This window comes from Rhizophagus irregularis, chromosome 1 (genome assembly GCF_026210795.1).
Source record: "Rhizophagus irregularis chromosome 1, complete sequence".
Lineage (NCBI taxonomy): Eukaryota > Fungi > Glomeromycota > Glomeromycetes > Glomerales > Glomeraceae > Rhizophagus > Rhizophagus irregularis.
In genome coordinates this window covers 3,613,951-3,634,047 of record NC_089429.1, presented here as the reverse complement: position 1 = coordinate 3,634,047, position 20,097 = coordinate 3,613,951, and the positions used below count along the sequence as shown (strand labels likewise).

At 26.8% G+C, this 20,097-nt stretch overlaps 5 protein-coding genes across 6 annotated transcripts; 2 read left to right on the top strand and 3 right to left on the bottom strand.

Annotated features, from left to right (window-relative positions):
- Positions 1–1,365: 1,365 nt before the first annotated feature.
- On the top strand, positions 1,366–4,784 carry OCT59_000745 (uncharacterized protein; the record flags this gene model as incomplete). The annotated part of the gene is made up of 18 exons (XM_025318563.2): positions 1,366–1,508; positions 1,595–1,679; positions 1,759–1,845; positions 1,918–1,961; positions 2,036–2,125; positions 2,198–2,273; positions 2,337–2,414; positions 2,490–2,924; positions 3,020–3,331; positions 3,398–3,463; positions 3,560–3,652; positions 3,724–3,741; positions 3,823–3,919; positions 4,004–4,092; positions 4,171–4,296; positions 4,374–4,426; positions 4,509–4,637; positions 4,709–4,784. The coding sequence occupies exons 1-18, from the start codon at positions 1,453–1,455 to the stop codon at positions 4,782–4,784; spliced, it is 2,010 nt and encodes a 669-aa protein (XP_025175778.1). The 5' UTR covers positions 1,366–1,452.
- Positions 4,785–5,104: 320 nt separating this feature from the next.
- On the top strand, positions 5,105–6,635 carry OCT59_000744 (uncharacterized protein). 2 transcript variants are annotated; one of them, XM_025318564.2, is made up of 5 exons: positions 5,124–5,205; positions 5,314–5,597; positions 5,705–5,896; positions 5,976–6,215; positions 6,288–6,635. In XM_025318564.2, the coding sequence occupies exons 1-5, from the start codon at positions 5,154–5,156 to the stop codon at positions 6,525–6,527; spliced, it is 1,008 nt and encodes a 335-aa protein (XP_025175779.1). In that variant the 5' UTR covers positions 5,124–5,153; the 3' UTR covers positions 6,528–6,635. The 2 variants fall into 2 exon arrangements, with proteins under 2 accessions (XP_065988512.1, XP_025175779.1); XM_066139075.1 differs by having other exon boundaries at positions 5,105–5,597.
- A 550-nt stretch (positions 6,636–7,185) lies between these two features.
- On the bottom strand, positions 7,186–8,807 carry OCT59_000743 (uncharacterized protein; the record flags this gene model as incomplete). The annotated part of the gene is made up of 6 exons (XM_066139074.1): positions 7,186–7,434; positions 7,509–7,808; positions 7,935–8,135; positions 8,212–8,501; positions 8,580–8,669; positions 8,756–8,807. The coding sequence occupies 6 exons, from the start codon at positions 8,805–8,807 to the stop codon at positions 7,186–7,188; spliced, it is 1,182 nt and encodes a 393-aa protein (XP_065988511.1).
- A 425-nt stretch (positions 8,808–9,232) lies between these two features.
- Positions 9,233–10,273, bottom strand: OCT59_000742 (uncharacterized protein). Its single transcript, XM_025333076.2, has one exon. The coding sequence runs from the start codon at positions 10,215–10,217 to the stop codon at positions 9,387–9,389; it is 831 nt and encodes a 276-aa protein (XP_025175782.1). The 5' UTR covers positions 10,218–10,273; the 3' UTR covers positions 9,233–9,386.
- Positions 10,274–14,781: 4,508 nt separating this feature from the next.
- OCT59_000741 (DNA-directed RNA polymerase III subunit) lies at positions 14,782–19,298 on the bottom strand (the record flags this gene model as incomplete). The annotated part of the gene is made up of 11 exons (XM_066139073.1): positions 14,782–15,425; positions 15,500–16,658; positions 16,741–17,012; positions 17,111–17,258; positions 17,374–17,707; positions 17,780–18,150; positions 18,218–18,338; positions 18,421–18,538; positions 18,605–18,879; positions 18,945–19,099; positions 19,170–19,298. The coding sequence occupies 11 exons, from the start codon at positions 19,296–19,298 to the stop codon at positions 15,004–15,006; spliced, it is 3,504 nt and encodes a 1,167-aa protein (XP_065988510.1). The 3' UTR covers positions 14,782–15,003.
- Between the last annotated feature and the right edge of the window lie 799 nt (positions 19,299–20,097).

The window sequence follows — 20,097 nt, the reverse complement described above, 5'->3', positions numbered from 1 at the left end:
TAGGTTTGTGAAGTTTAATCGAATATGTTTAATCGAATATTCGATTTTATAGAAATACAAAGTACATTTTATATTTTCGATAATGATATACGAAAAAATTTTTAAATCTTGCGAAAACCCGAGATTTCCCAGTGCCTTTATATAGAAAAATTTATACAGAAAGGGATGTAAAATGGGAATATTTTATTATAAAATTAATGTTTTTTATAAGCAAATTTCTCCAAAAATTGATTTTTTTTGGGAGTTTTAGCTTGAAATATCCCCCATTTTAAATCTTGTTCTAATCTCGGGTTTTCACAAAAAATAAAAAAATATTCATGAAAAGTTGAAAACGGCGATAAAGAAAAAAAATATAAATTAAATAAAACTAAGCAGATCGACTTTATACTTTATATCTTCTTCCTGATTTAATATACATCATTTTTCATTTCTTCCAAGAATAATTAGCTTATATGGATTAATGATTATTCTCAAGTGTGTATTATTAATTTCATTTATAATTTATCAACCATGTACTTTCATTATAATTATCAATTGTCAAAAAAACCATATCAGATATATTCATTTATTAACTATTTTAGAGTGATCAGCGTGTTGAAGTTAAATTTCTCATACTGTTTTCAAAATTTCTCTTTAAGGTCCATAATCAATATTGCCGCATCTTAGAACTCCAATTATAAGGTAATTTGATTATTAGTAAAATAATGTTAAGTACCTTAAAAGTTAATCGTGATCGTATAATTCTAATATTTGCTATAGTTTCCTGGAATCTACCTTTCTCTTATAGACAAGTATGTATTTCTTAAAAATAATTTTAAATATAAGACCAAATATGTATTAATATATCAATCAGTAATCTTTTACTTGAAAATTAGTACCTCTTTAAAAGAATAAAAAAATATTTTATATGAAATAAAGAAAGTGGAATCTGTCTTTTTACTATTAAAACCAGATTCAATTTCCCTGGATTTTATTTAAACGGATTACTAATTAAATACTGTAATAGTGTAATTAAATTTCATCCTGCTATAGTTTTTTAAACTTGATTCAATGATTCATGGCTCGGACTTGTGATCGAACTTGTCGATCTGAGCTGTAGCTGATCCTGCTGCGGCTCCATGGCTCGAATGGATCGTTTTTTATATTATTCCAACATTGTAAATAACTTGAACTTTTTCTAAATTTTTGATTATTTTTTATTTTTTTACACGAAAGAAACATGCCGATGAATAATTTTTTTTTGTGCCGTACGTATTTTATCGGAAAATACGTTACCGGGTACATCTGGAACGCCGATCCAGGCGATCTGCATTTGAGGTGCTTTATAAAATGACGCATGACGATCTTTTTTTTTTTTTTGAATTTGAATTGAAGCAAATATAATAATTTAATCATTGCTACAATTCAAATCAATAAATTAATTTATTAATCAAATTAGGTTGTCAAATTGAAATGGAAGTTGTCAATAATCCTTCAAAAAGACGTGGTATAGCTCCAGTTAAAGCAGAGTATTTGTCAGATTTATTTTGTAAAAATTGTCTTTTAAATGTATAAAAACACCAATTAACACCATTAACTAACATAATTTAAATAGATTTATTATCAATAAGCAAAATATACAAGAAAATTGTGAGTCCGTTTTTGGTGACGAAGAAGCGGGTGATAATTCTAAAAATAAAGTAAGAAATAACAATGATTTAACTTTCAAATTTTTTTTTTTTTTTGAAATTCATTATTTAAATTTTTATATTATTATAGGAGCCATCAAAAAAGAAATCTCGGGTTACAAGGAAAAGAGGACGAAATAAAGAACAAGCAAAAAATACGTTTGCTGAGCCAATTCGTGTTAGTATTTCTAAATATTTTAATGTTATTATGTTTATACTTATAATCTCTTATTTTTTTTATGTTTTGTAGTTGTGCCATAAAATCTCTTTGGGTGAACAATGTGACAATGAATTGTATGTTTAGATAATTATAAAAAAAAATTATCATTCAAAAATATTCTTTAACATATATAACTTTTTTTTTTTAGTTGTAAATTCAGTCATGATTTACAAGCATATTTAAAAGTCAAGGGTGAGGATTTAAGTGATAGATGTCCTAACTTTGAGAAATTTGGAAAGTATGTATTTATAATTAAAATTATTAAATTTATTATAAAGTATTATTCTAATATCAGTTAATTTGTTTAAAGATGCCGATTTGGATATAGATGTCGTTATTTAAAGGCTCATTTGTCACCTGATGACAAATTAATTGTGAATGAAGAAGTAAGATCTTAATTTAAATCATCATGATAATAAGGCGTAGGATTAAAAAATATTCTTTTTTAGCTTGCATCTTCTGGGATATTTGTTGAAGAAAAAAACAATCAATCTACTCAAGTCCAAAAACGACTCAGGACACATTCGGTATTTAATAATATTTATTATCACATTCATAACCCATCTTTATTTTCATATTCACTAACCTTTTTGTTAATACAGTATAAATTTCCTAAAGCTGATACATATCTTGCAGAGATGCAGCAGGAAATTGAAAAACAAAAAGAGTTAGAGAAAGCTAATAGATTAGCAAAATCAAATCCTGATAATAAACTTAACAAACCATCAGAAGAGAGCAATGTCGATTCCGGTACTAATGTAGAATTATCAGAGCGACTAGATACAAATGAAGTAAAAGTTAATGATTTGAATGAAGACATTACATTGAAAGTTGAGGAGGAATCTGATAAAAGTTTTGGTTCAGATACTGAAAGTACAAATACAAAAAAAAGGATAAAATATGAAAATGGTGATTTTGAGAACAAGGAAAAAGTAAAACTTGAAGAAGAAATAGAATTGAAATCAAGAGATGATGTTAATGTAGAAGAATTTATAGATACTCCAGATGTGCCACTCCGCACTCGTGAAAAGAAAAAGGTAATCTATTACCTTATTTTATCTTTATTTATTTTTTTTATGTATCTACAAGATTATTATCATCATTTATTGATTTATTTATTTTATCAAAAAAGATGACATTTAAGAATAAGTTATATCTAGCACCTCTTACCACGGTTGGAAATTTACCTTTCCGACGTATTTGTAAGGAATTTGGAGCTGATATAACTTGTGGAGAAATGGCAATGGCAACAAATTTATTACAAGGACAACAAAGTGAATGGGCTTTATTGAAGAGGCATATTAGTGAAGATTGTTTTGGTGTACAAATTTGTGGTGCAAAAGCCGAACATCTTGTAAAATGCGCTGAGATGTTAAACAATGAAATTGAAGCTGATTTTATTGATGTAAATTTGGGCTGTCCTATAGATCTGGTCTTTAATAAGGTTAGAAATTAGATAGATAAGGTGAAATTTTGTTTGAAGAATGGTCTGATAATAATATATATGTAGGGAGGCGGAAGTAAACTATTAATGCATGATGGTAGATTGGGGAAAATTCTTAAGGGAATGAATAAGGTAAATGAATTACTATTTAAAATTTTCTTTCAATATTTTTTTATTTTATTATATAATTAGTTTTAATTCCCTCTTCTCACATTACATTATGATTAGGTTATGGATATTCCTGTAACAGTGAAATTGCGCACAGGAATTTTAGATAATATGCCACTTGCCGCTAAATTAATTCCTAAATTTCAGAATTGGGTATTTATATATCTTTATAACTATTTATTGCATAATTATTTATTATTTTATATTGATGATTTTAATTATAGGGAGTTGAATTGGCCACGGTTTGTTATAATTGACTATATAGTTATTTAATTATGCCATTCAAATGTTTATTTTAAAGAATTTTTACTTTAAATATATAGCTACATGGTCGTTCACGTCAACAAAGATACACAAAACTTGCCGATTGGAAGTATATTACTGAAGTCTCATCCAAAACGAATGGAATGAGTTACTTTGGTAATCTAATTTGACCGATTTATTTTTTGTCTTTTTTTTATATATATATATAAATATATTGGAATTTCAATAATATTATAATAGGCAATGGAGATGTGTTGGGATATGAAGATTATTATCATCACATTGAAAACGATCATGTTGATGGGGTTATGATTGGACGTGGAGCTTTGGTACTATTACTTTTTATCTTTTTAAACTTGTAAATTATCGTAAAATTATCGTTATTAATTATTATTTAATTACATTAGATTAAACCCTGGATTTTTGATGAAATCAAATCTAAACGACATTATGATATTTCATCAAAAGAAAGATTTGATATACTAAGAAAGTTTTGTGATTACGGAATGGAACATTGGGGCTCCGATACAATCGTTAGTTGAAATATTTTAAAACATTTTCAATTACTTGTTTAAGTTGAGATTATTTATTTAGTTCCTTAATTTCATAGGGTATAAATCAAACTAGAAGATTTTTATGTGAATGGATGAGTTTTTTATATAGGTAAATTTTTAACTCGATTTGATTAACTCATTCATAATTATTTTATTTATTTATTTATTTAAATCATTATTTAAATTATTAGATATATTCCTGTTGGATTGCTTGAAGTATTGCCACAGCGCATAAATGAGAGACCACCCGCTTTTCGTGGTAGAGATGATTTAGAAACATTAATGGCAAGTCCAAATAGTAAAGATTGGGTTAAAATTAGGTAAGATTTAATCTTTTTTTCATTAAGATTTTATTAACTTTATCGTTTAATATATGTTTTTTTTTTTTCAGTGAAATGTTATTAGGACCTGCTCCTGATAGTTTTGTATTCGTACCAAAACATGCTTCAAATTCATATGAAGGCTAATCTATCCCTCGATTGATAAGATTCCCGTCACAAAATCGTCAATAGGATAAATATTATTTATTGTTCATCAATACTTACTAATACCTACCAATACATATTTAATTTAAGATTTTCCACAACTTTAAATAGTTTATTTTAATTTGTTGTAATTTCAACACGTCTAACGGTTTAAATGCGATCATTTCTAAATAAATTTTTCATTAGATAAAATAAGGCTGAGCGAACACAATTAACGTAATTAGTAGATTTATCATGTAGATCGGTTGAGGTTAATTTACCAAAACACGAGTTGTTTTTTTTTTGATAACTTTACCAACACTTAGTCACTTTTTTTTTTTTGACTTTTTAATTTATTTTTAACTTCTTACAATGATGGGTAACGAGGATAATTTCGAGGAAGACCAAATAGAATGGGTTTCTGGTATTTTTGTTATTTTTTTTCTTTTTTTTTGAGTTAAAATACTCAAAAAAAAAAATGTATAATAAATCAAGGGACAAAGTTATATATATATGTGTTATAAACCAAAAGGTTCTTCTCCGAACAGTTCACGCAAAATTGTAAGACATACAAATTCTTTAGAAATCCCTTTAAAACAAATCAATTTCAACAGTTCAACAAGCTCAACAAGCCAAGCCATTCATGCATCCACTGAAGAGGATTTGGCGTTGTTTTTTGACGACAAAACAGAAGTTTCGATTTTCCTAAATAATATGAAGGATGAAGTATCATTTGGAATAAAAGAAGTTGAGTCATATAGAATTACCCGGGATAATTCTATAATCTTAAAACTTAAACCCCGCTTTAGTAAATTTGTAATTATTTATATATATATGTATATATATATATATTATTTTTATTTTTTCATTCTATTCATTTTTTTAAAAAATAAGATTAATACTAACCTCTAAATAAATATTAGTATTACTATCATCCAAAGGGTTTTTCGTTCAGAAGTAATTGTGTCCCGAGGGATATGGATCCAACTGGTGGAAAATTAAACGGTGTAACCTGCATTATCTTTCAATCGAGTATTCCTATCGAACGAAATGATTTTGAATTAATAGATGGATGGATCAGAGCAATGATTAATAGATCAAAGAACAGTAATTATGTAAATAATTTTTTATTATGTAAACTTTTATATTTTTTACATACTTATTCATATATAATATTTGTAATTATCTTGAAAGAGTGACTCTCGAAGAATGAGACATAATGATTTTACGTATAATTCAAGACCAAATTTTAATAGAGACAATAGAGACAATAGAGAAAAAAGGGACAGTAGAGACAGTAGAGACAGTAGAGACAGTAGAGACAGCAGGGATAGGAACAGAGTACCTCCTAGGGTACAAAATAGTTCTGCAAAACCAGATGATCCACTTGATATATTACCTATTAACTATGACAATGCAATGAAAAAACGAGAGGTAGAATATTTAATAATGTTATCTATAATATAATATTGTTCAAGTATCTAAATTTTATGTTTAATTTTGTAGTTATATATTACTTGTATATACCCTACTCAAAAACGTGCCATTATCTATCCATCTGATGGAATTTTCAATCACTTCCAATTTCATATCAAACAAAGATTTGGTTGGAAATGGGAAAGAATGTGGTACAAAAATAACAAGACTGGAGGTTGGAATACTCTAAATAATGAAGATGTTTGGGCGGCCGTAAAAAAGCAGGTTATGAATAAACCTGTTCCTAGAATTGAGGTTTTTATGAGATAATCAAATACTTTTTTTTATAGAATAAATGTATATTAATTAAAAAAAAGAAAAAAAATTCTCTTGTAATTATCTTTTTTTTTCCGATAAATAAAAAAATTTTTTTTTTTTAACAAACAAATTTAAAAAGATTGTTTCTATTAATCAGCTAATTAATTTTGGTTAAGCGTAATTATGGTAATAATTCAAAGTTTATGTCGTGACACAAGGATGCTTTTTTTTTCAGAATACATTTCGGATCAGTCAGATTCTTTGATATTCTTGTGGCAGAAACTGATTAACTGATAAAGCTATTGGCTGAAGATACTTAAAATAATCAAGAAAGTAGACCATAAAATGATGTAGAATAAAGATTATTGAAAGTTCATGATAGAAAAAAAATTATGATCACAAATTTTATTTATCATCTGTTATTTCATTTACATTATAAAATCTATTTCAAGTATTTAGAAAATTTAGGAAATGTTTTATTTTGCTTGAATGTAAAAGAATTGAAGGACAAATAATGCTAAAACTTTTAAAGAATATTATTTACATATAACTCATTTAAACCTTTCTACCTTTCTATGTAATTCACAAGATTTTAGCATCAATTTTTAAAAAGATTTCACTAGTTAAAAAATATTTAATCATAAAAAAAAAAAAATTCACAAAAATGAAATTATGGCTTCATATAAATCTCAATCCTAATAAAACCTTTTTCAATCAATCTTTCATTTATAGCAAATTGCCAATCCTTCTCATTAATTAATTTATCCCAATAACCATTACTTGATTTATACCAGAGAAAACGCCATTCATGTCTTTTTTCAAATCGATTTTTAAGTTGCATTTGAAGATAATATAACGAACCATCAATTGGATAAAACATGACATATTTTCGCGTTGGAAAAGTAACCGTAATATATAACTTTAAAAAAAAAATTGTTAAAACTTATAAAATCATTTATTAAATACAACATACAGTATATGTGTATAAATTACCTTCTCCGGTTCTTTTGGTTTCTTATAAATATTATCATTTTCGTAGATGGAGTTTTTTTCATTAGAACGATTCATTCTATTATTAGGAATATATTCATTATGCTGAACTTTGCTCTTTTGATGTTGTTGACCATTCACATGTTTTTGTCGACGATTTTGCGAATTCCAATCTAAATTAATTTCACATCCATGATCGAATTTATTGCTTTTATTAAAGTTTGAATTGTTTTTTGTCTTGATCTTGCGGAACGAAGTAGTAACTTTACGAGTAACAGATCTAGTTTCTTCAGTGGACAATTTCTGATATAATAATATATAATATATTTGTTTTTTTTTTCAGAAAATGTGAGACTAAAATTCGAAATTTAATGAATCTATAAATTTCAGAATTATATATATATATATATATTTCTTATTATGAATTACCATATTTTGAATTCTTTTTAATCTTGATGCATTTTCAATCTGTCTCATTTCAAATTTAATCTTTTTCAAAAATCCAAAATCAGAAGCATGTAAAGCTTTTACAACCATTCTCTCACAAAAAGCAAATTTCCCTTTGGTCGGATCTTCATCTAATTTTACAGGTGAAGATACATAAGGAAAACCTTCTTGATGAAAAAAAAACTAAAAAATAATAATAAGATAGAATTTTTTTTGAATATATATATATATATGATGAGTAAAAAAAAGAAAAACTTACAATTTTCATGCATTCACGTTTAAACCTAATCTCCATCGTTTTTTCATCTTTAATAGTACATCCCAAAAGTTGATGATATGGTATGACTACTTCATATTTCATTTCATCATAACAAATAGAAAATCTTAATGTAATTGGATTAAAAATAAGAGCCATTTGATTCGTATCATCTGCAAGTATTTCTGGAGAAAAACGAAATTTTGAACTAAAAAATTTGATCCTTCTTAATTGTGCACGTATATAATCATCATCCGCATATTTGTTCACAAGTTTAGAAAGTTGTGGTGGACCTTTTTTTCAATATATTAATGTTATATATATACAGTATACATGATTACACTCGACTATACGTAGTTTATAAATCTTACGTGGTGTAGGACTAGAGTCACGGATAACCCATTCAATATCATCATCATCATCATTAACTTGCGTATTTTTCATTCTTGAAAAGGAAGAATCTTTACAGAATATTTATTTTTATTTTCATTATTAAAAAAAAAAAAGTATAAATTATAATTTTTTTTTTTTCGTAATACAAATTTACCTGCCCCGTAAACAACATTAGCCTGATTTGATTTATTGATTATTTCATCCATAATGAACGAAAAAACGAAAAACTTTCGTGATTACAAAGAAGAAAATTGAAAGATTGTTTTTTTTCCCCCGAAAAAAAAAAACCAAAAAAAAATAAAATAAAATAAAATAAAATAAATAAAACAATATCAATATTTATAATGATGTGTGATTTGTTTAAAAGTTCTTATTAAGTACCGTAATTCGACCTTTAATAATCATTAAATTTTTTATTATTTACATCTAAACTTATTTAATTACATACCGTAAATGGTGAACTATAGCAAAAAAAATTGATATCGTTAAAACGAAAAAAATTTTTTTTTTATTCCATAATATTTCGGGGGGGGAAGAAACTAGAAAGGTCTAATAAGAATTTTATATACAATGAGATCGAAATATGAACGTGTTAGTCGTGTTATCATCAAGGCGATCAAGCTAACCTTATAATACAAGTATAAAAAAAGGGGGAAATTAAATTGTATTATAAAACTTTGTTATAAATTTATCAATAATTGACTGTTATCTACGGACAATATCACTACAACATCTTATTATACATTACTGTAATAGTATAATTATATTATATAATTAAAATAATTCTATTTCATTTCAATAAAAGAATAACTATTAGCACTATCAATATTTTTATCACGTTCAAGTCGTTCAAATTTTTGAAAGAAACCACATAATTCCATCATAATATTATAATGAATACGACAAGGTACAGACTTATTTGAAATAAAATTTTTTATAAAATCCTTAAAATAATGAAAAGAAGTTGATTGTGATTGTGATAAATCAATTGAAATAAAATCATTATTAATATAATTTACGAAACATGTATTTTTTAAACAACATGGAAGTTTTTTATATGATCTAGAAACCAAAAGAAGTTCTGACCATAAAAGATGATAATCCAAATATTTTTCAAGAAGTAAAGATCTTGTATTAGTAGAAAGTTTTTGGAAAAGTTCATCATTCTTTGATTTATACTTTGGTAAATCATCTAATATTAATTTTGAAGTTTCCTTATAAACTTTTTTAAATCGATATTGATCTGCCAAAATTATTGAAAAAAGAGGTTTTTCAACAAAATGAAGTTCTAAAAATGTTTCAACAGCTTTAAGTACTATATCAACTTCATATTTATCCCCAAGTCGAGAAATTTCTTCTACACAATTCCAAGTAATTTTAAAATTTTTATCATGATATATAAAAGAAATAAGATATTCGAATGGTTTAATTGAATTTTCATCAAGTTTTATAGTAGGTAAATTTTCATTTGAAGATGGTTTCGCGTAAGCAAACATATCTTGAAATATTTTTGAAGAAATTGATAATATAATCTTGTGTAAACGAAATATGGTATCTTGAATTATTATTAAAAGATCCCCATCTTCATAATAATGAATAGAACTTTTTTGTGTCATAATTCGTGTTTGGAAAAAAAAATGATTTTTTACTTCGAGAGAGAGAGAAAATCATCATATTTCTAAAAAAAAAATTAGTCATTGAAATTTCATGAATCATGATGTAATTAATCAATACTTTTTTGTATACATCCTTATTATTATAGAATGTAACGTATACGGTACTCTCCATTGTAAAATCACTATTTTAAGATATCTACCTTTTAAAAAAAATTAATAATATTTCATATGTTATTAACTTAATAAGGATTCAAAGTTTTATTTGATTTCCATTTCAAGACTAATCGTAAAAGAATAAATAATAAGATTATGGCATAATGATGTCAATCAATTGAGATTGCCGTCAATATTTTTCAAAACCACCATTGATTGTAAAAAGCGTGAATAAAATTGAACAGCAATTTTGTATCGTCATGACGTCATCTCGAAATAGTATACATTTGGGATCAATGATATCTACCAAAATTTGTCCTTTAATATGATTAAAATTATGTTAAAGGTTCCAATTCCTTAATAACTTTTTTAACGTTCAGTAGTAACTTGTAGTGAATTCCCTGATTTTTTTTAAGGTAGGCTGCAGCTAGAATAGTATTATATCGAAAAACTTCATATTCTGGAGTAGTAAAAGGTTTTTATATTGGTATTGATTGTTAATATTTAAAAAATGTGATTTCCATAAATTTTTGGAAAAGAAATTTGTTTTCCATAACTTTCTTTCATCCCATCATAAAAGTAATCTATCAAAAACTTCAGACTTTATCGTTAAGATTGCTTTAACTCCATACAATTTTCATATCACTATATTTTGGATTATTTATCAACAATCTTAAAATCTTTTTAGAAATGATAGATCACATAGATCGGACAATATTTATTGTAAATTAACCGTAAATGGTATCAGGACATTTCGCCGAAAGCCATTTCGCCGAAAAATAATCTCTGGCCTGAGTTATTTATAATTCTGCATAATGTTGGTCCTATTTTTCGGCGAAACGTCCCTTTGGCGAAACGTCCCTTCGGCGAAACGTCCTTTCGGCGAAATGTACCGTAACCGTATGAGGGGATAAATATCTTAATTTGATAGAACTAAAAATGATTAGCCTAACGGCTAATCGTCTGTTATCTTTCAAATCAAATAACTCCTTAAGTCAGGTAATTTTTGTTCAGGTAATTTTATTCATCTTCAAAATGACAACGCCGACTGGCCAAAACTCTAAAAAAAAAAAAGAAAATTACCAATAATGAACCATTCGTATTGAAAAAGCTTTATCTAAACTTGATCTTATTGCAAATTTGGAATTCGTGCACGTAATGCATATCATATTAGAATGAAATTGTATTTAGTAAATTCATGTCGGTTACAGCTATACGGAAAACCTTGGACTTACTTTTGCATATGATTGATACGTCGATTCATATAAGAATGGAGAAAAATTTGCAAAAATGAAATTATATAATGGAGACACACAATTCTTAATAAAATTATGTAAAAGCGTTAAAAAGAATGCCAAGAAAAGGATTATATTAAATTATTGGTTCGTCTGAAAAGTTCGTCTATCATTAAGATAAATATAAATATATGACTTGATAAAAAGAAAAAAAAATTCAAATATTAATATCACTAAACGCTTTAATCTAACAATATTTTACAATGAAATTTCTGTTCTGGTTTATCGCTCTTGTTTTTATTGTTCATGCCATGACAGTTCACGCATCGCCTATCCGTGAAGGTAAAGTTTTGTATGATTTAAAATTTTTTATCTGCACTTAAATTATTAATTATTAAATTATGATACCATTTAATTAATAGTTAAATATAGCGAACTCATGAAACGTTGTAATGATGGTGGTGCTGGTTGTGGCTCCGGTGATGGTTGTAGCTGCGATACAGATGGAGTTAATAATTAGTGCTCTAGTTTAGTTCACTAATTTTATTTACAGTTTCTTGATTTTCTTGTAATATTAGTATAGTATTACATTTATTAATCGTCCCGACTAGAATATCGGTCAATGGTTGTTGGCTATAGATTATTTAAACCTTCTCATGATTTTTTACTTATCTGTTGATATTTTTAAAATATTTTACCTTTTTTACCTTGAATTTACTTACGACGGTTCTATTTATTAAATTTAGAAAGAAATATCTTAAAATATTATAGCTGACGATTGGAGGATAATATACAAAATTCATTAGTATTATAAAATAAATCTTATATATCATGTAATTTATATCTCTATTTTATAATAAATTATCGCACATACGATAATTATATTTCTGATATTGTACGGACACTGGTAATGAAGTTGTGCCTTTCAACAGAGTCGGTAATTGGATTTACATTTTATTCCTGCAAATACTTCAAATTCATTCAAACGAAAGTATATATGTTGTTGTTTTACGTGACAGTTCAAATTACAGAATTAATTTTACATTTACACGATTTCAAAGTTATCATAAAATTTTGATGTAAAAATTGTGAAATGAAAAACTAAAAATTTTATTTATTTTTAATATAATACAAATATAAAATGAAAATAAAAATATAGTAATATATAAAATTCCTAGAATAGATTACATATATATATATGTATTTTTAAGTTATTAAAAACCAAATGCATTAACAAAAGAATCACGACCAGCAACCAAATTATTTACTCTATTAAAAGTCAAGTAAGGTGTAATTGATGAACCGGTTCCAGGAATGACATTACGTTTGGAAACGAATAAAGCATTCGCCTGATCAGAATCATAAAAATTAGCAGAATCATTTTGAGTCGTACTAGCTGAGACTTTGAGTTGATTTAAATTTGCTTCTTCATTTGCAGCATTTAATGATGGTTGATTTACAGTGTAACAAAAAAAATCGGAATTAAAAAATTGTCTGTAACACCATGATGATCGCACCAAATTTATATGTAAAATAGCTTATTCGAAAGCTGAAAACTTATCAATGGTAAATTAAAATGGTGTTTAATGCAGTAATTTTTTTATAATTAAGCTTATAATAATTTTTTTAGATTAAAACTTTTTTGTAACTAATTTAGAATTAATGTGTATTTCTTTGCATAAAGTGCAGTAGATAATCAAAAAAAAATTTTTAATTTATACTTTTTTATTGATCTTGATAATATTTGAGAAATTTTCAATGACTTTGTATTCATTATAAATTCACAAATTTCAAATTATATTTTTTCTTCAAAAATCAACACTTGTAGTTAATTTTCTCAAGAAGGAAAAAAGCATTATGATCATGAAAGATGTCAAAATGTAGCCCTGATATTCAAGTTTATTTTGCATTTTAAAATGATGGACTTATTTTGAGAGAACTACACGCATTTTTGTAATTTGAATAATTTTTTAGCTTTTTTACTATATACCGAAATTGAGGAATTTTGAAGAGTAAATTCCTCATAATTCTACCATAAATGTTTTCTTATACTGCTGATTTTTGGTATCAACTTTTTTACATTATTCTTAACAATATTTGAATGTTTTAAATTCAATATTCAAATGCTTTGTAATCTTAATTTATTTTTTTATTATATTTTTCTATTCAAAGTAAATATTTACAGCGAAATTTTTCAAAAAAATAATGAAGCAATTATAACTTCATAATATAGGTCTTGGTCATAGGTTTATTATCCAATTTACACAAAAAAAATCAGATTTATTTTGAGCGTATAATACGCATTTTTATTACATGACAGTTTTTTTTGTTACACACTGTATATATAAAAGAATTGGTGTTGTTAAAAAAAATTACCTTTTATTCATAATTAAAGGAGCAGAATAAACCAAAGCGATTGAGAAAAAAGAAAAATAGAGAATGTTACGAATTGATTCATTTTTCAAAGAAAAAAAAATTTTTTCTAGAGTTTCTTTTTGAGTGAATTAATGAATTGAAGTCAAAGCAAAATGCTTTCATTTAAATTTTTCTTTTTTTTCTTTTTAATTCCTTTTCGATGTTTATCTATAAATCATTTTATGCTTATAATGGAATAATTTTTTTGATAAATAATTTATGCATCACTTAATCACGCAATCATAAACATACATAAATTTTTGGAATAGCTTGATTACTCTATAAAATCTAATAAGAATGCATTTAATGATGAGGTTAGAATATGTTCAAATATTTCTGTAATGATGAATGTAAAAACTAAAAATAAGACAGTAAGTTCCTAATATAACTATTCAAGTGAAATTCTGATGTAATATAATTAATTAGTTGTCGCAACGATTTAAATTACTCTTATCAGTCTTATGATTGACGAGTTCATTTACCTACTGCAGTAAATGTGATCAGTTAGATCATTAGGCTTTTTCTTCAGGTAAAAAAATTAATACAAGGAACTCGGGGGTAAAATATTTTAACGAAAAAATCACCCAGAAATCTTGACAGTAGGAGGCATAGGTTATCTACAACCTATCTGTTAGTTAAAATATGAGATTATGACAATAGCGAAATTGTGACCGGAGTTTTTATATATTTAAAGTTCTTACATAATAAAATTGTGTTTAAGATACATTGATTTCAGTCAAACTTTAATGCCAGCCAGAGTTAAGTTTTTAACTGCTTAAAGGTTTATTAAATGATTAATTGACCACGTAAAAGTCAATTCAGATCTATCTTCGTAATACTGAGAAGCTATAAATATTTAAATCAGTAAGCCTAATTTTAGAATATGATTTAATTTAATGTTATATCATTAAATTAATTACTTTATTCTTAAATTAATAAAAAAAAAACTATTATGAATATTATTTATTGTAATTATACTAATGTTAAAATTCTTCTAAAATTAATCTGGGAGCAATATTCATACTTTGTAATTCCTGAAAAAGTAATTTGGCAGCATAAGGCATTTGCATAGTAACCATAAATTTACTAGATTTACAATTTTGACACCACCCTTTATAGCCCAGTAATCCACATTGTTCACAAACATGTACATCAAATTGGTCTGATGATATCATCAATCTTTCCATTAATAACATACTTGCTCCATATCCAACTAAACAATCTCTTTCCATCTCACCTAAACGTAATCCACCATCTCTTGAACGTCCTTCTGTTGGTTGTCTTGTCAATACTGCTCTTGGTCCCCTTGCTCTTGCATGCATTTTATCTACTACCATATGTTTTAATTTTTGATAGTATACTGGTCCAAAAAAAATGTACGCGGACAATGGTTCTCCTGTTATACCTGTATTGAATGATAAAATTTAAAAGTTTCTTGCAATGGTATTTAAATCATTTAAACTTGTAAAAATGACTTACCAGATGTCACATAATCCTTTCCGGAATAACTATAACCATGTTTAATCAAAATTTTACTCATGTCTTCAACTTTACTACCACCAAATGCAGTACCATATTGCAATTCGCCCTTTAATACACCAGCTTTACCAGCTAGTAATTCAATCATTTTACCTACAGTCATACGTGAAGGAAATCCATGTGGATTCATGATAATATCAGGACATATACCAGAATCAGCAAATGGCATATCTTCTTGTGGTACAATAATACCGCATACACCTTTTTGTCCATGACGTGAAGAAAATTTATCTCCTAATTCTGGTATTCTTGTTTGTCTTATTAATATTTTAATAAGTGTTTGTTCCTGTTCTGTTGTAGTTACACATACTTTATCAATATATCCAGGTTCTGGAGCTTTATATGTTAATGGTGAATGTTTCCAAGTAAATTGAATAACTGGCGCATTTACTATTGGCATATTAACTGGTATATTTGCTGATAAATTCGTTGGTGTATGTCTATTCACAATAACTTGTCCTGGCATAACTCTTTCCCCAACTCCTGCTATACCATCAGAATCTAATATATTAAATCTATCAGCTGAAGGTCCTGTAGGACAATCAACTTGTGCAGGAGGATCTCCAATACGATCATAAGTTCCATTTGCATATCTCTTCATTAGTGCAACATGTTTTCTCATTACTTGACAACGTCCAAATCCACGATCAACCGATGCTTTATTTAACACAAGAGCATCTTCAATATCATAACCTGAATAACTCATAACTGCAACTATAGCATTTTGTCCTGCTGGTAACTTATCATATCCCACTAATTCTATAGTTTTTGTTTTAACCATAGGTTGCTGTGGATAAACCATAAGGTACAATAATGTATCAATTCTTCTTAATTGATTATATGCTATAGCACCAATAGCTTGTTTACCCATGGCACATTGATATGTATTTCTAGGACTTTGGTTATGATGTGGATAAGGAATCAATCCTGCTACAGCACCTAAAATTGTAAAGGGTTCAATTTCTAGATGTGTAGTTTCATTAACTATTTCACGCTCATAAATAGCAATATTTGAATCATTTTCTTCATTTACATCTAAGTATTCGACAAGTCCTTGTGCTAAGAAATCTGCAAATGTCATTTCATCTTTTTTTAATTTCTTAAAGTGTTTAAATAAAAATTTTAATTTGTATTTTAAAAGTTTAAAAAATAAATAATATAAAAAAAAAATAATAATTTACCTGAATGTGCTTTGTAGTGACTTTAGGTATTCTATTTTCTACAATGATTAAAGGACGACATACACGTCCACCATCTGAAGCAATATGAACAGCATTATGATGATGATTAACATATATGCTAACAAATTCTGAAATTCTACCGCATCGGCGCAATCGTCTAAAATCATGAACAAAATTATTTGGTTGACATGTAATTCCAAGCATAAGACCATTTAAAAAGACCATATATGCATTTTTACGATACAGCTCTGCACCAGTCAAACTATTAACATCTTTTTTTCATTATTATTATAATAATAATTAGCCTATGTAAATTTTAAAGTTTAGGTAGAATATGAAATTTATCCCATTAAGATTTATCAAAATATACCTTCTATACCAAGATTGAAAGCTAGTCGTCTTAATGGTTGTTCCTCATCATCAGTTGTAATGTGTGTCATCAAAGCTAGGTTCTTAACTAAACCACAAGCTTCACCTTCAGGTGTGTCTGCAGGACATAACATCCCCCATTGTGATGGCTAAAACCCAAATATAATTTGATCAAGTTATTTTTGATCTAAAAGGAAATTTAGAAGACTGACTTTCAACAATTTTCATTTGTTATTTCATTAACAAATTAGAAAGAAAACTCACCTGAAGTGCTCTAGGTCCACTAACTTTTCTTGTTTTTTCATATTGTGATGTTATTCTTGTCATTGTTCCCAATGCTGCAATATAACTTAATCTGCTAAGAACATGTGTTATTCCAGCCCTTTCCATTTTAAACCGTTTTAATGTCCAATTTCCTGTAGCTATAGCTCTAACAAATCCATTAGTAATACTATCACCATGTTGCATTAATTGTTTATGAGCATCAAATTCTGTAGCTCTATTGGGTTTTTTCAACAGTTTATCAATGTTCATCTTTAAATCAAAGTTAAACTTTTTAAATAAATCCTCAAATAACAAAGATAATAAAGATCCAGCTCTAAATTAAAGATTAAAACAAATTAAAAACTTGCATAATTCAAAAACTTACTAATTTAACAAATTAACTCACAATTCCAGTCTTTTATTTCCAACATAATCTCGATCATCAACCAAATTTTCATTAGCTAAGGCCATTAAAACTCTTCGAATCATAATAGCTATATAAATACATTTTGGTTGAAAGTTTAGATCTTTTACTGGTACATGAGCAAGTACTACAGTTGATAATACTTCTAGTGCTTCTTCTGCCATAGGTCTCCTAACATTTGCAATTTTTCTTGTTACTTTAACTTTACTTCCAATATAATCTAATGCTTGTTTTTGTGTAAATATTTTCATTTTTGCACATTGTTCTATATTTGGTGAAAACATGTTTAAAAAGATTTGATTTCCTCCTGAAATAAGTTGCGATATTTCTTTATCTGATTGAATTCCCATTGCCTGTAACAATAAAATAAAATATAAAAATCAAGAGATTCTAGGTAATATTAAAGTGAACATCCTTTACCTTCATTACTATTACAATAGGTATTTCTTCTGATATAGAATTATGTTTCAAAGTTATTTTATCATTTTTTGCATCATTCTTTGCTACTATATATGTCTTACTTTTTCTCTCATGGGTTGAACTATAGAATAATAAATTAAAGCTATTAACAACTTGAATTTACTTAAGGAATAGAAAAAATAATATCAAAAAGCAATAATAACCTTGTAACATAAGCCTGTACAAGACCTTTTTTGTCACCTTCAACGATTATACGATTTTTTGAAAGTTGTTCTTGTATGAGAATAACTTTCTCTGTACCTTTTATGATAAAATAACCACCTATAAAATAATTCATAAATTAATTGTAACATTTACATCAAACAAAACTTAGAAACACTAACAAACCTGGATCTAATGGACATTCAAACATCTTTGCCAGTTCAGCTTCAGACTTATCAGTTAATACACATTTGGAACTCCTAAGCATAATTGGCATTTTACCAATAATAGTATTTTTACGTACAACCCTTTTCTTTCCACGAACATATTCTATATCAACACAAATATTACCAGAATATGTTAGATCTCTTAATCTGCATTCATGTGGTGTAAATACGTTTACATGTGCTTCATGGTCCGTATCAGGTCTATCAGGTGGTCCAACTCTTATATCAAGATATCTGTATATAAATAGTCCAAGATGTTAATTCAGATTGGAAGAAATATTTGATTAAAAATTATTTACTTTAACCAGAATGATGGATCCACATCTGAAGTAATCATTTCATTTGTTCGAACTATCTTTTTTAATTCAGTTTCAACAAAATAATTGTAAGAATCAATATGCTGTTTAACTAATCCTTTAACTTTAAGAAAGGCAGGTAAAAGTTGCCATTTATCCTAATAAATAAATATTTTACAATTTAATTATTATGCAATATGAATGAAAGTATTCAGATTAAATACTTGCTTCAACTTCTTTGACAGGATCAGTTAACTTCTTGCCAGCATAATTAGTTTTCTTTAAGTTCTCAAAAGCTTCTTCGGAAGTATCAGACCTAACATCATCAGCAAAAGTAACAGTTTTTTTGCCCAACATAACTCTTTAAATTTTGCAGATTATCAAATCAAGACGGAAATCTTTATATATATATTAAAAAATCATTGACGGTGTCACGTGGATGTATAAAATTTTGATTGGTTGATATCTTTGTTATGACTGATGACCAACATTGACTCGGGCCAAATCCCGGCAAACATTGAAGCGGCAAATCACGTGACTTCGAAAAAATTGTTTTCCATAAATAAATCTTTTTACCGTATATACAACCATTCTAAACAAACATGCTAAATGCATTTTTGCCTGCTCTGCAAGTTTACTTAGAGTATAGAGTAGGGTTTTAGATCCTGTTTTTGATTTATTTGACTTTTTTCATTTTCGTTATTAAAGATGCTGCTGAAACTTAGTATTTTCCAAAACTGTCAAAACCGAAACTTGGTAAAACTATTTCTGAAATTTTTTTATTTTCCAAAACTGGTAAAACTTGTAAAACTATCTGAAACTGGTAAAACTAATCTGAAACTAGTAAAACTTAGAGGTTTGATCAGTTTCAATAATTACCATTTACCAAATTGTTTTAGTATAAGAATGTTTGCAAAAAATATTTTTTTATATAAAATCACTTAATAAAAATGTTTTTCCAATATTTCTATTAAAAGTTTAAAAAATGTTTCAAAACTAGAGATGGGCATATAACAGTTATACATATCGGCTGATTGGAAAAATCAAGCCAATTAATATTTAAGCTCAGTTGATGGGTTCATTATATAACTGATGGGTTACTTATTGTCATTTAGCATATAAAATTATGGGAGGCTTTTCTGATCAGCCGATATGA